Here is an 18,996-nt window from a genome sequence, read left to right as displayed (position 1 = left end):
TCTGGAAAGTGAACACATATGAAACAACTCAGAGCAGAAGCAAAGGCACCTGCCTGTAGTACTGTCTGCAAGAGGACTGGATGTGTGCTTCCCTGAAATTATGTTTCAGTGTTATTCTTGGTTCATTGAACCTTGTCATGTGGCTGGGCGGGGCCTTTCCATCTCCCTTCTACAGCAGCTCCCAGTTGTCTTGCCTCAAGTCTTAGGAATGGGTACCCAGCCTTAGAGAACTCCAACTAGTCCTTTTATTAGTAGTAGTATTTTTTTCTGTGATGGTACTTGGGCTTGAACCTGGAGCCTCCATCTCTCACTTGGCTTTTGAACTTTAGGCTGGCATTGACCATATGACTTTTTGCTAATTTTTGTTAATTAGAGAGAAGAGTCTTGTGGATTTTCTTGCCTGGGCTAACTTCAAACCTTGATTTTCAGATCTCAGCCTCTTTAGTAGCTAGGATTACACGTATGAGCCACCAACACCTAGCTAATGTGCTTTATAGAAAGGACTTGAGCTTCTGCAGATTTGGGCATTTGTGGTAGAAAGGAGGGACCTTGGATCTGGTTCCTTGGAGCAGATATCAGGAAAACCTTGATTCCTGAAAGGATGGAGTAATTGTACAAAGGACTCTGAGGGAATGGAGAGAACTTTAGTAATTGCTTATTTCTCTGTAGTTAAAAAGAAAAAATAATCATAGAGAAAGGGTGGACAGAACAATCATAATATGTAAAGTACACAAAAATAGAACTAAGAAACTTGAGGGGATAGGTGGGATTGGGAAAGATGGGGAGAATGATGGAAGGGATTACAGCAATCACCATACAGTATACTCATAAGTCATATGCTGAATTGAAACCTCTATTTGAAGATTTACATATATATATATATATACATATGTGTGTTTATAATATATATACACATATACATATACACACATATCTATCTATCTATCTATCTATCTATCTATCTATCTATCTATCTATCTATCTATCTATCTATCTATCTATCTATCTATCTAAAGGGCTGGGGGTGTAGCTAGGTGGTAGAGTGAATTCTGTCTCCAACATTGAAAAACATAATACATCTAACATTTCCTTGCACATTTGGCATCTAACTTTTGTCCATTTAGAAACAAAGACATGGAAAGCCAAGTACTTGTGGCTCATGCCTGTAATCCTACCTATTCTGGAGGTTGAAATCCAGATGATTTTTGGTTTGAGACCAGTTAGAGCAGAAAAGACCATGAGATTTCATGTGCAATTAACCAGCAAAAATCTGAGCTAGAGTTATGTTTCAACTGGTAGAACACCAGCTGAGCAAATAAGTCAAAGGAATTCAAAAAACATATCATATAGGAGGAGCCATGGCCCTCCTCATGAGGCAAACATGGCCCATGAGTGACCCTGTGCTACTTTGGAATCCAAGAAGCCAGACTTTGCTACTGTGTTTTTGACTCCTTTGCTCACATCGGAGCTGTGGGCAGCAGAGGGCTGAGTGTAAGAGATCCTTTATTTGGCAGCATTGAGCAGGATGTGGAAATACAGGGACTAGGGACAGATGTCACCTCTCACAGTGACCTTACCAAGTCTCCTCAGCCCCAGCCTCCATTCTGGTGTCCCAGTGAGAGAGGGGACAGTTTGCCTGTCTCTGGAATTCCTGTGTTGCTCAATTCGCATATAGATAAAATACCACAAGACAATCGCTACTCAGAGCCTGTGAATTAGGACACTTCCTTCCGGACTTCAGCATGACATCAGGAAGCTCAACAGCCCACAACCAGTACTTGCTCTTGGGGCTGAACAGGCAGCAAGGGGCCCCATCAAGACTCTTCCTGAAGAATCATGGTAATATGACCCACTGTCTAATATAATCCATGGGAGTGCTTTAACTAACCCAGTGCTCCTGAACAGCTCAATCCATCCACATTTCTTCCTCCACTTCCTCTTCTTTTTCTCCTTTTCCTCTTCCTCTTATTCCTCCTCCTCCTCCTTCTCTTCTACTTCTTCTTAAAATTTATTTATTTATTTATTTATTTAGGTCGGTCATGGGGCTTGAACTCTGGGCTTGGGCACTGTCTCTGCGCTCTTCAGTTCAAGGCAAGGCTCTACTGTTTAAGCCACAGCGCCACTTCCATTTTTCGAATGGTTTATTGGAGATAAGAGTCTCATGGACTTTCCTGCCCAGGCTGGCTTTGAACCGTGATTCTCAGATCTCAGCCTCCTGAATAGCTAGGATTACAGGTGTGAGCCATCGGCGCCCAGCAAAATTTATTTTATGCCATTACTGAGGCTTGAACTCAGGGTCTGGGTGTGGTTCCTTAGCTTCTTTTGCTGAGTAAGCAGAGAAAGGAATAAGGCTATTAAATCCCATGGTCTCTTCATAATTTTGGATACTATTTAACTAGTTAAGCCGGACTTGGTGGGTTCATGCACCTGTAATCCCAGATACCCAGGAGACTGATTCAATTGCTAGAATCTTTAAAAATTGGCCAGAATCTCCAATCCCAGCAAGACCCCAGATATAAGCAGATAATAGAAGAGCAATACAAAAGATGTGGTTATTATGTGCCTCAACTGATTCTTTTGATGAAGATATGAGGAAAAACTCCTTGTGGCTTTGGCTGGGGAGGGGTAAGCGAAATTATGAAATGCATCTAGAGCCTTCTCCATTGTAAAATACTTCCTTGGGGAATTCTTTGATGCATTCTTCATCATCCAGCACTCTCCTGACTTCTTGTATTACCTAAGGGACAAAAACACCCATTGTAAACAGAAGTTAGGGCCTTAAAGAAATTGTTACTTAATGACAAATTGATCCAACGACATGTATGCATGTAACAAGAGCATCAAAATACATAGGGCAAAAGACATTGATAAAACTGAAAACATACACTGATCCACTGTTATGATTAGAAATTTCGGTTTCTGTTGATCAGTAATTGATAGAAAATCAGTAAGAATATACAGGCGTGAACACTGCCAGGTAAACCATTCAACCCGACAGCTGAGAATGCACATTCTTTTCAAGCTCACATTGGTTATTAACCAACATAAAGCACATTCTTTGAAAATATATTAAATTTTAAAAATCATACAAAATATTTTCTTAAACAAAATTAAATTAAATACTAACAACAAAAAATTGCTCACTCTTTTCACAACTCCTGTCTCAAATATTTGGAAATTAGGTATCAAACTTCTCTATAACCTATGGGTCAAAGAAATGGTCTTAAAGAAAGTCTTAAAATATTTTGAATCACATAAAAAATAAATATATGAGTTATTAAAATTTGGGGGATTCAAAGCCTGGGACCCATGGCTCATACCTATAATCCTAGCTACTTAGGAGGCTGAAATCTGAGGATTTCAGTTCAAACCCAGCCCAGGCAGAAACTAGGAAACTACAGAAAGAGAAAGTGAAACCTCAATCAAGAAAAGGAAAATTAGTGATTAAGGAAGAATTATAGGGACTAAAACCAAGAAAACAGCAGAGAAAAAAATCAATAAAATCTATGTTTGTTCTTGGTGGGGAGGGAAGGGCTCCTGGAGCTTGAAATCCAGGCCTGGGAGATGTTCCTGAGATTTTTTTGTGCTCAAGACTGGAGTTCTACCACTTAAGCCATAGCTCCACTTATAGTAGCTAATTAGACTCATAGCGACTTTCCTACTAGAGCTAGCTTTCAAAAGTCGTCAGATCTCAGCCTCCTGGGTAGCTAGGATTATAAGCAGTACCAGTCCCTATGTTGGTTCTTTAAAATTATCCCTGGAAGAGACTTACCAATGATTCATGCTCATAATCCTAGCCACTCTGGAGCCTGAGATCTGGAGGATTGAAGTTCAAAGCCAGCCCTGACAAAAAAAGCTCATTAGACAACATCTCTAGTCAAAAGCAGGGCTGGAGACATGTTTCAAGAGGTAGACTACCAGCCCAGCCAATACCATAAAAAAATTATCTGTGGAATTATTTAACCATTAGCCATGGATTAATTAAGAAAAAAAAATGGAGAAGGACATTTTAAGCCATTAGTAGCGAGAGCTTCTTTTGGTGGTGATGCCTGTAAAAGACAGGCCACTGGCCACTGCTCAGCTTGTGCTTGTTTTGCTGGAATCCATAATCTTGAGTGGTAGCAGAGGCCCCTCCCACCAGCACCCTCACACTTCTGCTTTCTGGTTATTTTTGCATGCTAACACTTTGGGGAAAGGCTACTTCCCTAATTGGAGACATTAATGACTGCACCTCTTCTGTCTTCTCTCCATAGCAGCTGTCCTCGTTTGAAAAGTTCTATTTCTGTAAACTGTATCCTTCCCAGACCCCAAGTTGTGTGGCACCTGCCTTTGCCTTTTCCAGTTTCTACAAGGAAGGTAGGGAGGATTCTATACCAGTAGGGAGTGGGCAAGGGAGGGAGGTTATGCTTCAGATGGAGCTCTTTCTGCCCTTGTTTACTAAAAGCATTCCCTGCTCCACAAATACCTATGTTGAGCCATGGAGTTGAGGGGTTCTTGCTGGTAATTCTCATGTGGTAAACTTACCCTCCTCCCCAGTGTACTCTTGTTCCCTTTCTTTTCACATTGGAATATATGTATGTATATATATATATATACATATATGTATATATAAATAAATATACACATATACATATATATGTATGTATATTTCTGTCTCAAGGGCATGACAGGTACAGTTATGAAGTTTCCAGAGATCATCATAATCTTCTGGAATATTATATAGATATTTAAATAATATAGTCTCTAATGTCCTACAATTATCTTTCAATTGGCTGGAAAAATATTTTTCATATATAAAATCATATATAGGAGCTGGGCATCAGTGGATCATACCTGTAATGCTAACTCCTCAGGTGGCTTAGATCTGGGGATCATGGTTTGAAGCCAGACCTGTCAAGAAAGTCCCTGAGACTCTTATCTCCAGTTAACTTCCAAAAAGCCAGAAGTGGAGCTATGACCCAAGTGGTAGAACTCTAGGCTTTAACAGAAAAGCTCAGAGATAGTGCCTAGGCTCTGAGGTCAAGTCCTAGGGCAGCATACACACACACATATGCACAAACACACAAAACCATATACAGGGGCATATGCATGAATACACTAACAGACTGGCTAAATTATACAATAGTGTATTCATGGAAAGATTCCCAAGGTATAATTCCTTTGAACATCTAACTTGCAGTTTAACAAAATGAATACCAGAAAGCTGAAATGTGTATTGTCAGGAGCAAGAGAGTAAGGTTCAAAGAGGGGGAGTTGGGTCAGATGATGGAGAGAGGAAGGATAGAGAAAAGGCCATAATATTCATGTATTTATGTGGAAATGGAGCCAGATAACTATAGAGGATGGGTGGAGTTGGGAGAGAGGGAGGAGAATGATAGAAGGAGGGATATTGACCAAGATGCATTATACTTATAAACCGACATGTTGGATTAAAACCCCTTTGTATGGGTACATAAGGATAATTTAAAAAACCTGACATGTTGCATTGAAACCCCTTTATATAACTACTTAGAAATATTTTTAGTGGTCACTTTCTTGCACACTTTGTCTCTGAATATTTCTTTAATGCAGCTTATTCTTTTGCTTTAAGGCATGTGGTTTGACTTCTCTAACAACAAATCAGGTCCCCCATATAGATTGTGCTAATAAGAGGGAGTGATGGAAAAATAGAAAGATTGTCTGAAAGCTGGAAGGTGTAGTTAGGCCCCTGTCTGTTGGATGGAGAAGTGGCTGCTTGCTGACTGTAGTCACTTCCGTAGCTGACTCTGTGTTTCTGGAAGGAAGAGTCCTGGGCTTGGAGTAGGATCAACAGGAACTCCAATAACTTCCTGCCTTGTTCACCTGCACAATGTGAATTCTTTTTTTGTCTTTCTTTCTTTTTTTTTAGTCAGTCACAGGGCCTGAACTCTGTGTTTGGGCACTGTCTTCAGCTCTTCAGCTCAAGGCTAGCATTCTACCACTTGAGCCATAGCACCATTTCTGGCTTTTTCTGTGTAGGTGGTTCTGAGGATTCGAACCCAGGGCCTCATGCATGCAAGGCAAGCACTCTACCACTGAGCCACCTTCCCAGCCCCAATGTGAATTCTTTTGTCTCTTATTTGATCAATTGTTTGTTTTTTTTCTTTCTTTTCTTTTCTGTTGTACCTTTTTCTGTTTATCTCTCTCTTTTTCTTTCTTTCTTTCCTTCTTTCTTTCTTTCTTCATTTCTTTTCTTTTTTATGCCTCAGGGCCTAAGCACTGATATTTGGCTTTTTTGCTCAAGATTGGAGCTCTACCATTGAAAGCACAGTCTACTTCAAGCTTCTAGTCTGGAGACAAGAGTCTCATAGACTTTCCTGTCTGGGCTGGCTTTGAACCACAATCCTCAGAGAGCAACCTCCTGAGTAGCTAGGATTAAGAGCCACCAACAAACAGCAAACATCTTTCTTTGATTGGTCATTTTTCTTTTTTTTCTTTGTTATTTTTATTTGAAAATTCTAAAAACAGAGGAGTTACAATTACATAAGCTGGGCAGAGTGCATTTCCTTTTGGACAATATCACCCCTTCTCTTACTCTCTCCCAGTTTTCCCTCCCATCCCACCCACAAGTTGTATAGTTCATTTTCAACATAGTGTCCAGTGAGTGCCATTGCTGCATTTGTACACCCTTTGTCCCTCCATTTCTGTGCCTCGGCTTTCATTCCAAAAGAGAAAAAGAAAAGAAAACAAAAACAATAACAAAGAAAAAAGACTCTTGTTTCCACTTCCTGGAGTTCATCTTGATAAGTATTATTTTGTATGATCAGTTGCACATAGACATTATGCCTTCTCCTCTTTTGGTGTTTCTGTGTATGAATGCCTAGAGTTCTGTATAATTTATTATGTCTCAGTATATTTTAGATCTAACTTCTACATGTCAGAGAAAACGTGTGCTGTTTGTCTTTCTGAGCTTGACTTACCTCACTTCACATGATTTGTTCTAGGTCCATTCATTTCCCTGCAAATGACATATTGTTATTCTTTCTATTGATTGGTCATATTTCTATATGTACCCGACCCCCTGACCAGACCAACAAGATCAATTTTTTTCCCTCTCCCCTGGACTTATTCCTCTTTCTTATGAAAATCAGTCTAGCCCATACAGGAAGTTTTTTTTCTTTGAATTAAGTCCTAGTACTTAATTTTCTGAGCTTAAGGCCACAAAGAAAATTCCCAGGTGCATTTGAATGGGGCTGCTTTGCATGGGGTGGCTGTGTGGTTTGGAGTGTGATTAATCAACATTCTCATCCTTCTAATTTTGTTCCCCTGAGTGATATGGATTTGGCAGAATTTCCCTTGGATATAATTTCCCTAGCGAGCCATTACTCCTGCTGTGGTCTACAAGGGGCTTTCACAGCCTAGTTGATGGAAAAATGAGCCACCTTAAGTTGCTGAGTGCTGTTGGAAATGTTCATGGAGGATGGGGCTAGAGGGGGGGTAGGGGGGAGTGACACCTGCAGGATCCATGCTCTAGTGATCTCAAGAAAAGCAGAAGCCAAACCAGAGGGCTCACACCCTTCGCTACTCAAGAGGCTGAGATCTGAGGACTGAGGTTTGGAGCAGTCCAGACAGGAAAGTTCAGAGAGGCTCTTATATCCCATTAAGGACCAAAAACTGGACATAAAGCTGTGGCTCAAATAGTAGAGTATTAGCCTTGAGCAAAAAAGCTAAAGGACAGTACCTGTTCTGAGTTCAAGCCCTAGGACCAAGACAAAAAGAAAGAAAACAGGAGGAAGGAAGGAAGGAAGGAAGGAAGGAAGGAGAGAGAATCCTGCATCATAGATCTGTGGCCCTTTTGTTAACTAGGATAGATAGGTTCATAAAAGATGATTTATGTCAACCTTAAAATCAACAAATTTAAAGAAGAGAAATATATATTATATAATATATACGATATTATATAATGTATTTATATATCATACATATATATATGAATGTATGTATATGCTGGTCCTGAGGCTTAACTTTAGGGCCTGAGTGCTATCATTGAGCATTTTTGCTCAAGGATTGTATTCTACTGCTTGAGCCTACTTCTGGCTCTTTGGTGATAAGAGTCTCACTGACTTTCCTCCCCTGGCTGGCTTCAATCTGTGATTCTCCAATCTCAGGCTCCTGAGTCACTAGGATTTAGAGGTGTGGGCCACAGGCATTTGGCCCAGTAAACACAATCTTTTCTTTTTTTTCTTTTTCTTTCTTTGTATTGATACTGAGGCTTGAACTCAGGGCCTCATGCCATTGTTTGGCTGTTTCATTCAAAGCTGGCACTAACCATTTGAGCCACACTTCCAGTATTTTTGTGGTTATTTGGAGATGAGTCAGATTTATCTGCTCAGGTCAGCTTTGAGCCCATGATCTTCAGATCTCAGCCCCTTGAGTAGCAACCATCTCAAACCTGAGCCACTTTTTATGTTTGAGCTTGGTGATTTTACTGACACTTGTCCCATATGTAATGCTTAAATGCTGCTTACTGTATACACACACAGCAGGCTGTGGCCTGGGTGCTTCATGGAGTGAATATACAGGTAACAAAAGCTTGGCATGGGTCTATAATGTTCCGACACTTGAGTTCAATATTAATATAGCAACAGTGTGTATGAAATTAGTCTCTTTTGTTTTCTAGTTTAATCTTCTAATGGTTGTTCATGAGGCTTACAATTTAACATTCACATTTATGTGGCTAATGCATCTTTTTTTTGTTGGTGGTGGGGCTTGAAGTCTGGGCCTGGGCACGGTCCCTCAGCTCCTCTGATCAAGGCTAGTGCTCTAGTACTTGAACCACAGCATCACTTCTGGTTTGCTGGAGATTTTATTGAAGATAAGAGTCTCACGGTCTCTCCTGTCCGGGCTGGCTTTGAACTGTGATCCTCAGATCTCAGCCTCCTTTGTAGCTAGGATTACAGGTTGAGCCACCGGTGCCCGGCGTCCAGTTCATGTTGATGAGAGTCACCCTTCTATCATTCCCCCACCTATCCTTCCCCACGAGTCACATCCATTCCCACTTCCCTTTTCACATAAGGACATTGTTATGACCATATTCGTCCACCATTCCTTACCCACTTATTCCACCATTCCCATTAGCCCCCATCCCATTCAAAACATACTTAAGCGTCCTCACAGTCACATTTTTATTTTATTTTATTTTATTTACATATTTTTTGGTCAGTTGTAGGACTTGAACTCTAGGCCTGAGCTCTGTCCTTTAGCTCTTCAGCTCAAGGCTAGTGCGCTACCACTTGAGCCACAGAGCCACTTCCAGTTGTCTGGTGGTTTATTGGAGATCAGAGTCTCACGGACTTTCCTGTCCAGGCTGGCTTTGAACCATGATCCTCAGATCTCAGCCTCTTGAGTAGCTAGAATTACAGGTGTGAGCCACCAGCACCCGGCAACTTTTTAAACTGTTGATTGTTCTCAGGGTTCTCATCGTGGTATTTGTCTACATGTACTGTACTTTAGTCGACTTGATCATGCATATAGCAGTGTGTGTGTTTACACAGAGGTTGTATTGAGGATATAGAGAGTAAAACAGAAACACATATACAAAGAATCTATATATTTACTGAAAAAATTTAGCCTTAGAGTTCCTGGATCTATGGCTCCAAATTTGCAAATTCAGTGTTCATGATGACTCCCTAGGACATAAGTACTAACACTGAAAAACTGCAACAACTGCTCACATCCTTTGTCTCAATGGTCTTGAAGAATGAGTCCACAGACAAGAGGAAGAAGTAAAATGGCGAATACTTATTGAAGAAGAAGAAGATAATCAGAGCTCTTGGTAGACAAGAGGGGGTCTCATGGGAAGGAGTTGCCCAGTGTATATTGTGCAGGGTAAATAAGATATCTCTAAAAGAATGCTATGTGACTCTCAAGATTATTGGGCAGCCTGTGGACCTTATCAGTCTCTAGACTCGATCAGAGACTACAGGAAACCATCATGAGTTCTCCATACATCCTGTAACCTCTCTGACTAGGTGCCCATTTACACACACCACTCTGGGGTCCAAGCAGCCTATATGAGTGCAAGTTTTTCAGGGGCAATGGACAATGAAATGATGTCCAGATGCCTGCCTGACTGCTCAAGGCCAGGTTGATAGGATTTCTAGGGACCTGCATTCAGCACCATTCAAGGCCATAGTGAACTCTTTGTTTTGATTGTTTTGCCTTGTATATTGATGCATTGAACCGGAGAGAAGAAAAGAGAGGAAGAATGGCTGATGATTTATGAGTCACAAATTGTTGATGGTCCTGGTTCTGGGAATCTATAAGTGCCAGGTCCAGATACTGCGTCCCTTGCAGAGTTCCAGGGAGCCAGTGCTATGTCCTGGTCTAATGCCCAGGCACACAACAGATGGACGTAGTTTGAGGCTGATAGTCTCTAGGAGCTCACCTGGGCTTGTGCGGCTCAACATCTTCCTTCCTGATCATTTTCTCTTCTCTCACCATGGTACTGAAAGTTTTACCCCAATTCTGCTCAGCCTAGAGTCTAATACCTTACTTTCTCCTCAGGTTCACTTGTTAATAATTCACTAAAGTACTTATTACACATTGGTTGCTTCTGTCACCTAGCTATCCTGACATGCTCCAGTAATAATCTGTTGCTGCTTAAACAATTACCCTAAACTTAGTAGCTTAAAACAACATATTTTAGGCTGAGTACCCTAATTTGAAAATCCAAAATATTCCAAACTTTGAAATGCTTTGAATACTGACACCATGCCACAAAGAGAAAATTTCATGTTGTGAAACTCTGTTTCATGGAACAAGGTTATTAAAAATACTATATGAAACTACCTCAGGCTGTGTGGATAAGTACACATGAAACATACGTGAAAATCGTATTTCAATGTCCCAAAGTCATCTCATTGTGTATAGGCAAATATTCCAAAATCTGAAAAAAAACCTTAAACTCTGAAATTAGTTTATCCCAAAGCATTTTTGACAAGTGATCATCTATGTATTACTCTTGATCCCTGACGGACAGGCATTTAAGGCAGCTAGGCTGGTATTGAGTCTGTGTACAGTTATAGCCCAATTTGAGCCTGAGATTGTAACAGTCTCATCTGAAGGTTTCATGGGAGCTGGAAGATGGCCCCCATGCAGAGAAGTTATTACTTACTGTTTGCTGGAAGTTTCAGTGTCTAGCACCTGGGCCTCTACCCCCCACAAATTTCTCAAGTGCCCTTCAACATGCCATCTGGCTTTTCCCAGAGTGAGTGATCCACTGGATACCTCTATTTTTATTATAATGCTGGACTTTGAACTCAGAGTGTTGCAATTGCTCAACTCTCTCACTTAGCTGGCACTCTACCACTTCAGCCTCACCTCCAGCCCAACTTTCTGCTGGTTAATTGGAGATGCAATTCTCATGGACTTTTCTGTCCAGGCTGACTTCAAACCCAGATCCTCCATGTCTCAGCTTTCTGAGTAGCTAGGATTATAAGTATAAGCCACTGGGTTATGTATATCTTTGTCTTATCAAGCTAAGAGTCTTGGTGAGCTAGCTTTAGCCATCCTGAATGTCATGCTGCAGTAAGTCAATTTGTGTGTGTGAGGGTGTGAACACCAAGGGAAGAGATGCACTGAGTACCATAACAGTAAATAGACTTGCTCTAATCAGTGCCATTTCTATTGTTTTGGGGAGACCATAGTCAGTGAAGGAAAAAGAAGAAAAGAAATAAGGAAGGGAGTGAGGAAAGAAAGAAAGAAAGAAAGAAAGAAAGAAAGAAAGAAAGAAAGAAAGAAAGAAAGAAAGAAAGAAAGAAAGAAAGAAAGAAAGAGAGAGAGAGAAAGAAAGAAAGAAAGAAGAAAGAAGAAAGAAAGAAAGAGAAAGAAAGAGAGGGAGAAAGAGAAAGAGAGAGGGAGAAAGAGAGGGAGGGAGGAAAAAAGAAGGAAAGAAAGAAAGAAAGGAAGGAAGGAAGGAAGGAAGGAAGGAAGGAAGGAAGGAAGGAAGAAAGAAAGAAAGAAAGAAAGAAAGAAAGAAAGAAAGAAAGAAAGAAAGAAAGAAAGAAAGAAAGAAAGAAAGGAAGGAGGGAGGGAGGGAGGGAGGGAAAGTTGAGATTGGCTTTCTCAGGTGCCAGGTGGGCATGTTGAACCTATCTTCATTATGTGTATGTTCCCATTGACTGTCCCTCTGCAGGGGTGATATTTCCTTCCACAGGGGTCATGCATGCCCATGACAGCGTCTTAGCTGCTTTCCTAGATCTAAGCATCTGTAATAACTTTGCACTTGCATGGCCTCTGGAAACATGATAGATTGATTAAACTAATTCCCTTCCCTTCCCTTCCTTCCTTCCCTCCCTCCCTCCCTCCCTCCCTCCCTCCCTCCCTCCCTTCCTTCCTTCCTTTCTTCCTTCCTTTTTTCCTTCCTTCCTTCCTTCCTTCCTTCCTTCCTTCCTTCCTTCCTTCCTTCCTTCCTTCCTTCCTTCCTGCCATCCTTCCTTCTTTCCTGCCTTCCTGCCTTCCTTCCTTCCTTCCCTCCATCCTTCCCTCTCTTCTTCCATCCCTCCCCACTCCCTCCCTTCTCTTCTTCCTCCTTCCTTCTCCTCCCTTCTTCTCTTCTTTCCTTTCCAGCACTAGGGATGGAATTTATGGCCTCACATTTGCTAGGCAAGTACTCTATATACCCTTTAGCTTTGTTTTTTTAGATAAGGTCTCATACTTTTCTAGATTAGCCTTCGGCCTTGATCCTTCTGCCTCTACCTTCCTAGAATTTGAGCTGGAAGGCTTAGACCACCACACCCAGCCAGAGGCATAATTTCCTAACAAGCCCAACTGCTCTCTGAAACACTGCTTATGAAGGACGGCATTCTCTGTGACTTTTCATCTGTAAAGTTGCTATCTGATAAAATAGGGCTACACAATCTAAATTCATTTTGAAGGGCCAAGATCATACAGTCATCCTTAGTCTTTGGCCTGGGGAAATGGATTGTGAGTGCCATGGGAAAGGAAGCTCAGGAGGAGATAGTTAGTGGGAAATGATATAGTACAACTGAAACCGAATTTGAAAGTGCTTCCTGGAGACCTGGAGCTCTTTAGCATTCCCAGGAATTCATTTTACAAGATTAGGGTCGGCACCTGGTACAGTACTCAGGGCAGCTAACAGAACCAGTGCCCATAAAAACAGCAGCACTTCAACTATATTTATTATTTATATTTATTTATTCATTCATTCATTTGTGCTGGTAGTGGGTCTTGAACTCAAGGTCTGAACACTATCCCTTAGTTTTTTTTCACTCAAGGTTGACACTCTAGTACTTGAGTCATAGTTTCACTTCTAGCTTTTTGCTATTTGCTTGAAGATGAGAATCTCATGGTCTTTTCTACCTAGACTGGCTACAAAGGTCAGTCTTCAGATTTCAGCCTTCTGAGTTGCTAGGATTGAGGCCTGAGCCAGCAGCATCTGGTTTCTACATTCAAGTCTTACAGTATATTCTATGTGACACTAGAGAGGCTTTGTGAGCAAGGAGCATCATGTTTGGCTCAGTCACAGCCTCCACTCAGCTGTCCACATTCTTCTGTGGATGTATCCTATCCGTCAGTCTCCCTCCCTTGCAAGCACTCAGCCTCCTCCTGGGTAGGCTGTGCCCATTCCTTTCTCCTGAGCATCCCACCACTACGTACTCCTTTGCTCTATTCAGAGTTCCTGCTCCTGGGAGACCAGTTTCCATGGTAACTCCACATTCTGCATTCATGACGGGGACTCTCGTTTCCGTGGCTTTGGTACTGCTGTCATCTAAATTCCTGGAGAAGTGCTATGGTACTCAGGTGCCAGGGCTACAAAGACTCAGAAAGGACATCCAGATTGCCCACCTCATCCTCTGCCCTGTATCTCTAGCTTTGCTGCCTTCTAGACACATTACCCCTGGGACTTCCTTCACAACACTCTCTCATTCTCTATTCATTGGTGAAGATGCTAGAAAGTTAGATAAGGGAAAGATAAGCTGGAAAAGGGACTGAAATCCTAGAAGGCACAGGTCAGATCGATGCTTGGGTCACAGGGGCTCACCCAGTCATTTCTAAACCAGGGGAAGGTTTGTCCCCAGGGAACTCTTGACCAAGACTAGACTGGGGTTGGGCTTGTCATGCTTGATGTGCTACTGGCATGAAGTGGGCAGAGGCAAGGGATGCCGCCAAATAGCCTCCAGGGGACAAGACAGCTGTACCACCCTACCCACAGTCTGCAGGAGATCCCTAGCCCCACTGCCAAGCATTCTAGGCTGAATGCCATGAACTAAGGTAATGGGAGATGCTAGAAATGGTTGGGACCACAGAAGGGAGGGAGGTGTGGCAAGGGCAATTGTTTCAATATGTAAATAGAGGACATGGAAGGTGTATCATATGTGAAAGGGAAACTCAATGGTCCAGCAGCCCCGCGTAGCTGCTGGACAGCTGGTATTGGTAGAACGCTGGCACAGATCAAGGAGATAGCAAGCAATAGTATCAAAGTCAGTGGCATTGGTGGGCAAGTGACATGAACACCTTGAAATGGAAAGTGAAGAGACTGGGCTGGGAAAGTGGCTCAGTGGTAGAGCGCTTGCCTTGTGTGCATGAGGCCCTGGGTTTGATTCCTCAGCACCACATAAACAGAAAAAGCCAGAAGCGAGACTGGCTTCACTTTGAGGGTTGCTGTGGGGTGGCATTGGGAGGGAGTTGGGGAGCCAGATATGATTATGTGTCTGGGCAGACAGAGTCATATGGATGACTGGGCCTGGAACCAGATGAGCACTCACTTCCCACCAGAAGCCTTGAGCACGTGCTGAAGCAAGTTCCCTTCCCATTGAAAGCTATGAGCTTGTGGAAGAAGCAAACTCCACTGAGGCATCTGCAAGGCTTGGCTACTAGAAGGCTGAGTGAACTGTCTTTCGGACACTCAATACACAGCTACTGGATATTTTGCATTTTCAGTAGGATAGCAACATATACTCATCATAGACACTAAGAAGCTACAGCATGCTTCTGTTGAGCAGGGATTTTGTGGATGTCTGGTAAACGCTGAAACATGAACAAGTCAGCCAAAATTTATGATCCTTTGGAGTTTGTATTTCAGGATAAGAGAAGGCCTGCATAAATGCTCTGGAGAAAGCCACCAAAATAGGTTAAGTGTGAATTTGGTCATCAGGATATACCCAAGGAGAGGTGTTGAATTGAGACCACATGCCTGGGAAAAAGAAAGAAGTCAAGCATTTATTAATGGCTTAGGGCTACAATCCAGGCTAACCAGAAAGGGTAAGATCTAAGGATCATGGTTTGAAGCCATCCCCGGCATGAAAGTCTTACCATACTCAGAAAGACTCTTACCTCTATAATCGTTAAGCAAAAGTCCAGAAGAGGAGCTGTGGTTCGAGTGGGAAAGCACAAGCCTGTATGGAAGAAACTGTTTCCTTCCACAATATGAGGATTTAGTGAGGAGTTGGCATGCAAAATAGAAGCCTCATTTTGGATTTGTGAAGGCTGATGGCTTACTGGACATCCAAGTGCTGATATCAGGTCAGCTGACAGAGAGGTCCCAAGCTTGGTGGGGAGAAATGGATCCCTATACATCCACATGTATGTTTAAGTTGGTACATCGTCTCCCATGTACCAGGAGCCACCCAGGCATTAACACATGGCTAAACTGTGCTCATTTCCCAGAGCTGGTCCTCAAATTCAGTAAGTGGTGCTGTAGCAAAGAAATTGAACTTGAGTGAGTGTAGGCCTCAAGAGCCCCTGGAGGTCCTAGTGGGGGCTTCGGTCCACAAGCAGGCAGCAGATGGAGGGGTGGTCTCAAGTAGATCGGTGCCCAGCATCTGCCACACCAGGACAACCAGAACTTCAGGATCTCAGGTCTCTGCCATGTAGCAGAGTCCCCATGCAATGCACCCAACGGGAAGTTTGAGAGACACCGAGTTAGGGTGGACGGATGGCAGAAGTGAAGGGGAGGCCTTAGAGGTGCATGTGGGCTGGCTACAGGCTGTCCCTGGGAAAGGGCAGGGCAGGGCCAAACCTTCAGCTGAGGAAACACAGAGGGCAGGGCCAGAAGGGAGATGTGCCTCCCAACATCAACTCTCTGCTGCTTTTTCTGTGTGTACCAGTACTGGGGCTTGAACTCAGGACCTTATGCTCTTGTTTGGCTTTTGTGCTCCAAGGTAGTGCTCTACCACTTGAGCCACATCACTTCTTTCTTTTTGCTAGTTAATTGGAGAGAAGATTCTTGAGTATTTGGCTTCAAACCAAGATCTTCAGATCTCAGCCTCCCAAGTAGCCACAGATGTCTTTTTGTTATTAGTGTATCTAAAATGATAACAAATGTAGACTGTGCTTTAAAAAAAAACTGAACTCAAAACCTGGTTAAGATGAGCTTTTAGAAACTTGGACAGAGTTGGTGAGTGTGATACTCAGCAAGCCCGTAGAGGGTGATGTGTACTTTCCTTTGTTGTCACTATTTCTTGGGTGCTGCCTACAAATACACCTTGGAGGATAGCACTGGAGGAATTGTTTCCTACCTATGACAGATTTGGTCATTAGCTGTGCAGCCACATGGAGGAATCGGCCATTTTATATAACCATGTGTGCTCTGTGTGTATAAGTGAGGTCTGCTTTGTGTGTGTATTTATTTATTTGGCAGTTTGGGAGTTTGAAGTTAGGGCCCCATGCTTATTAGGCAATTGCTCTACCAGTTGAGCCACTCTTTGATAGCGGTGCCTACTGAGCCACTCCCCTTACTATTCAAGCCTCACCCCTATTGGTCTAGCCACACCCACTACTAGATGAGCCACGCCCCTTCCTGTCAAATCATACTCCCAACCCTTTTTGTTTTAGTTTTAAAAAAATTTATCTATTTTATGTTTCCATTTCCTGGAGTTTATCTCAATAAATACTATTTTGTATGACCAGAGGCTTAGAGGCTTTGCATCGTTGTGTTCCTCTCCTAAGAGTATCTTCCTTTGGTCAAACACTGTGTGAGTTCTAGAGTCTTAGATAATTTATCATGTCTTGATGTATTTTAGACCTTGCTCTTGCATGAGAGAAAGCATGCACTGTTGGTCTCATTTGTTTTTATTTTTTTAGTATGTGGGTCCTGGGGCTTCAATTCAGCATGGGCACTATCCCTGAGCTTTTGTGCTCATGGTGGGCACTCTACCACTTCAGCCACAACTCCACTTCCAGTTTTTTGTTGGTTAATTCAAGAAAAGAGTCTCCCATACTTCCTTGCCCCAGTTGGCTTCAAACCTCAATCCTCAGATCTCAGCCTCCTGAATAGCTGTGATTACAGTTGTGAGCCATCATTGCCTGGCATTAGTTACTTTTAAAATATGAGGTCTGGTGTTTTTGCCTAGCCAGATTCTCATCTGGTTTCCAGAATAGATGAATGTCACTTTATGTAACTCAGTGACTGGCTGGTCTTTCCCCTAGGCAGAGCAGAGAAGGCTTTAGGATGACCACAGGCCTCATAAATGAGGCCAGTGCTCTGGGACTCACTGCAGAAAGCAGCTCCTATGATTCAGGCACATGTCATTGGAGACTTACGTGGATGCTCTACAGGACACCCCTCAGGGTGGTTTCTGTCCCTGCACTGCTATCTACCCTCAGAGGGAGTCATGAGCCCTGCTCGGCCGTACCACCCTGTGTACCAGCACTTTTGACAACTGCCATGTATTTGGATGTATTAATAATGATATAGGTAGAAAGGTCACCCACATTGGATGGTCCTGGGAAGAAAATGCTTCCACCCTGAGCAGGAAGGACTCACTTCAGGCTTGCATGGGCTCTGATGCATTTAGCAATGTCCCTTGCTTATCAAGCTCCTCACTCATGTCATCAATGTTTGTCTCCTTCAGGTATACTACGCCCTGAAGGCGTAGCACAGGCATGGCGGCCAATGCGGCAGACAGTGCCAATCACCTACCTTTCTTTTTTGGCAATATCACCCGGGAGGAGGCCGAAGACTACCTGGTCCAGGGAGGCATGACTGATGGGCTGTACCTGCTACGTCAGAGTCGCAATTACCTGGGTGGCTTTGCCCTGTCGGTGGCCTATGGCAGGAAGGCACACCACTACACCATCGAGAGAGAGCTCAATGGCACCTATGCCATCTCCGGGGGCAGGGCCCACAGCAGCCCCGCTGACCTCTGCCACTACCACTCCCAGGAGGCCGATGGCCTCATCTGTCTCCTCCAGAAACCCTTCAACCGGCCACCAGGGGTGCAACCCAAGATTGGACCCTTTGAAGATCTGAAAGAAAACCTCATCAGGGAGTATGTAAAGCAGACCTGGAATCTGCAGGTAGGCAATTCAGACTATGTTCACAAGGCTCCATAATCCCACCCAGATGACTCCGTTCCTGAAAACCCATGCAGTGGTACTCTGTGAACCCAAGTAAGACTCTCCCTCCCTCCCTCCCCCCTTCCCCCTCCTCTCCTGCCAATCCTGGAGATTGGACTCAGGACCTGGGCTCTGTCCTTGAGCTTTTTGGCTCAAGGCTAGCTAAAGCAGTCTAGCACTTGAGCTACAGCTCCACTTCTGGCTTTTTTTTAAAATGCTTAATTGGAGATAAAAGTCTCTCAGGTTTCTCTGCCTAGGCTGGCTTCAAATTGTGATCCTCAGATCCCAGCTTCCTGAATAGCTAGGATTCCAGGCATGAGCTATTGATGCCTAGCTTGTGTCTGTTGTTTATGTTTACAGGCACATACTGACTCACACTGGATTTTATGACTTCTTGGTATCTCTTGCAGAACCTTCTGTGTCTGCATATACAGGGTTTCTCCACCCTTTATTTGGCAGTCTGGTACTGCCTGATAGGAACTGTAATTTATTTAACTCAGGCCTACTGAATTTTGTTATTCATCAATAGCACTGTTAAGGACATCGGGTATGGTATATCTTAAAGATAAATTCTGCCACAGCCAAGGCTATGTGTGTTTGACTTGGACATAGTGACAATTCCATATAAAATTGTTGAAGAGATAGTAAGGATTAACATTCATGCCTATCTCATACTTT

At 43.0% G+C, this 18,996-nt stretch overlaps 1 protein-coding gene across 4 annotated transcripts in view; it reads left to right on the top strand.

Annotated features, from left to right (window-relative positions):
• Syk (spleen associated tyrosine kinase) overlaps positions 1-18,996 on the top strand; it is a 77,071-nt gene that overhangs the window by 15,131 nt on the left and 42,944 nt on the right. For 2 of the 4 annotated variants that reach the window (XM_070033332.1, XM_070033328.1), the window contains exon 2: positions 17,835-18,279. In XM_070033332.1, coding sequence (XP_069889433.1) covers positions 17,866-18,279 — 414 coding nt within the window. In that variant the 5' untranslated portion in view covers positions 17,835-17,865. Of the gene's footprint in view, positions 1-4,278; positions 4,357-13,780; positions 14,254-17,834; positions 18,280-18,996 lie in introns of those variants that run through there. The other 2 variants (XM_070033331.1, XM_070033330.1) reach the window with 2 other exon arrangements.

Source organism: Dipodomys merriami, unplaced genomic scaffold (genome assembly GCF_024711535.1).
Source record: "Dipodomys merriami isolate MVZ:Mamm:240054 unplaced genomic scaffold, mDipMer1.0.p SCAF_22, whole genome shotgun sequence".
Lineage (NCBI taxonomy): Eukaryota > Metazoa > Chordata > Mammalia > Rodentia > Heteromyidae > Dipodomys > Dipodomys merriami.
The sequence above is the reverse complement of the archived record's forward strand: the minus strand, read 5'-3'. Positions and strand labels throughout refer to the sequence as shown.